At 53.4% G+C, this 1,295-nt stretch overlaps 1 protein-coding gene across 4 annotated transcripts in view; it reads left to right on the forward strand.

Annotated features, from left to right (window-relative positions):
• The window catches only part of CACNG7 (calcium voltage-gated channel auxiliary subunit gamma 7), a 28,829-nt gene that overhangs the window by 4,060 nt on the left and 23,474 nt on the right, over window positions 1–1,295 (forward strand). For all 4 annotated transcript variants that reach the window (XM_017497921.2, XM_037727641.1, XM_017497919.2 and 1 more), the window contains one exon: window positions 793–879. In XM_017497921.2, coding sequence (XP_017353410.1) covers window positions 793–879 — 87 coding nt within the window. The remainder of the gene's footprint in view (window positions 1–792; window positions 880–1,295) is intronic.

Here is a 1,295-nt window from a genome sequence, read left to right on the forward strand (position 1 = left end):
AGTTTCAGTTATTCAGGAGGCTGAGGTAGGATGATGGCTTGAGACCAGGAGTTTGAGGCTGCAGTGAGCTATGATGGTGCCACTTCACTCCAGCCTGGGTGACAGACCAAGACCGTCTCTTAAAAATAAAAGTAAAAATCTATACCTCCCAGGGACCACGAAGACAAATTCCTTGTAAGAATCCGGGCTCCCCAGACCTCGTCCTCTTTAGGGACCAAGAGTCCTGATCCACAGCCCCTTTCTTCTTAGAACCTAGAGTTCCAACCTTGTCCTCCTCCAAACAGGAGTCTCGGGCAGCTACAAAGAGGAGCCCCAGGCCAGGTGTGGTGGCTCACACCTGTAATCCCAGCACTTTGGGAGGCCAAGGTGAGCAGATCACCTGAGGTCAGGATTTGGAGACCAGCCTGGCCAACATGGCAAAACCCCGTCTCTACTAAAAATACAAAAATTAACTGGGTGTGGTGGTGGGCGCCTGTAATCCCAGCTACTTGGGAGGCTGAGGCAGGAGAATCACTGGAACCTGGGAGGCAGAGTTTACAGTGAGCCAAGGTGGCACCATAGCCCTCCAGCCTGGGCAACAGAGTGAGACTTTATGTGAAAAAAAAGAAAAAGAAAAATCGCAGACATCCACCCATCCCCTTTTCCAACCCCCTGGAGTAGTACAGCTGGTAACCCTTGGGCTAGGTCTTGCACCCCCATCCTGGGGTCTCCCCTGTATCCATCCTGCCCCCTACAGCCTCTGTAGAGCTTAGGAGCCTCTCATCAAGCCCTGTCTGTTTCTTTTCCCCCCAGGTCGGGAGAAAGGTCGCTGTGTGGCCTCGGAATATTTTCTTGAACCGGAGATCAACTTGGTGACGGAAAACACGGAGAATATTCTGAGTGAGGGGATGTGGGGGGACCTGGGCAACAAGAGAGTAAGGTCACAGCAGAGTCCTGGGAGGAAGGGCAGGACTAGGGAAGGGGTCGACTCCAAGGGAAGGAGGGGAGGCCTGAAAGAGGGCAGAGTGGGCCAGGCGCAGTGGCTGACTCAGGTAAACCCATCACTTTGGGATGCCGAAGTGGGCGGATCACCTGAGGTCAGATCGAGACCAGCCTGGCCAACGTGGTGAATCCCCGTCTCTACTAAAAATACAAAAATTAGCTGGGCGTGGTGGCGTGCACCTACCTATAATTTCAGCTACTCGGGAGGCTGAGACAGGAGAATCGCTTGAACCCGGGAGGTGGAGGTTGCAGTGAGCTGAGATTGTACAACTGCACTCCAGCCTGGGCAAGAGTGAGACCCTGTCTCAAAAAAA

Source organism: Cebus imitator, unplaced genomic scaffold (genome assembly GCF_001604975.1).
Source record: "Cebus imitator isolate Cc_AM_T3 unplaced genomic scaffold, Cebus_imitator-1.0 Scaffold235, whole genome shotgun sequence".
Classification (NCBI taxonomy): Eukaryota; Metazoa; Chordata; class Mammalia; order Primates; family Cebidae; genus Cebus; species Cebus imitator.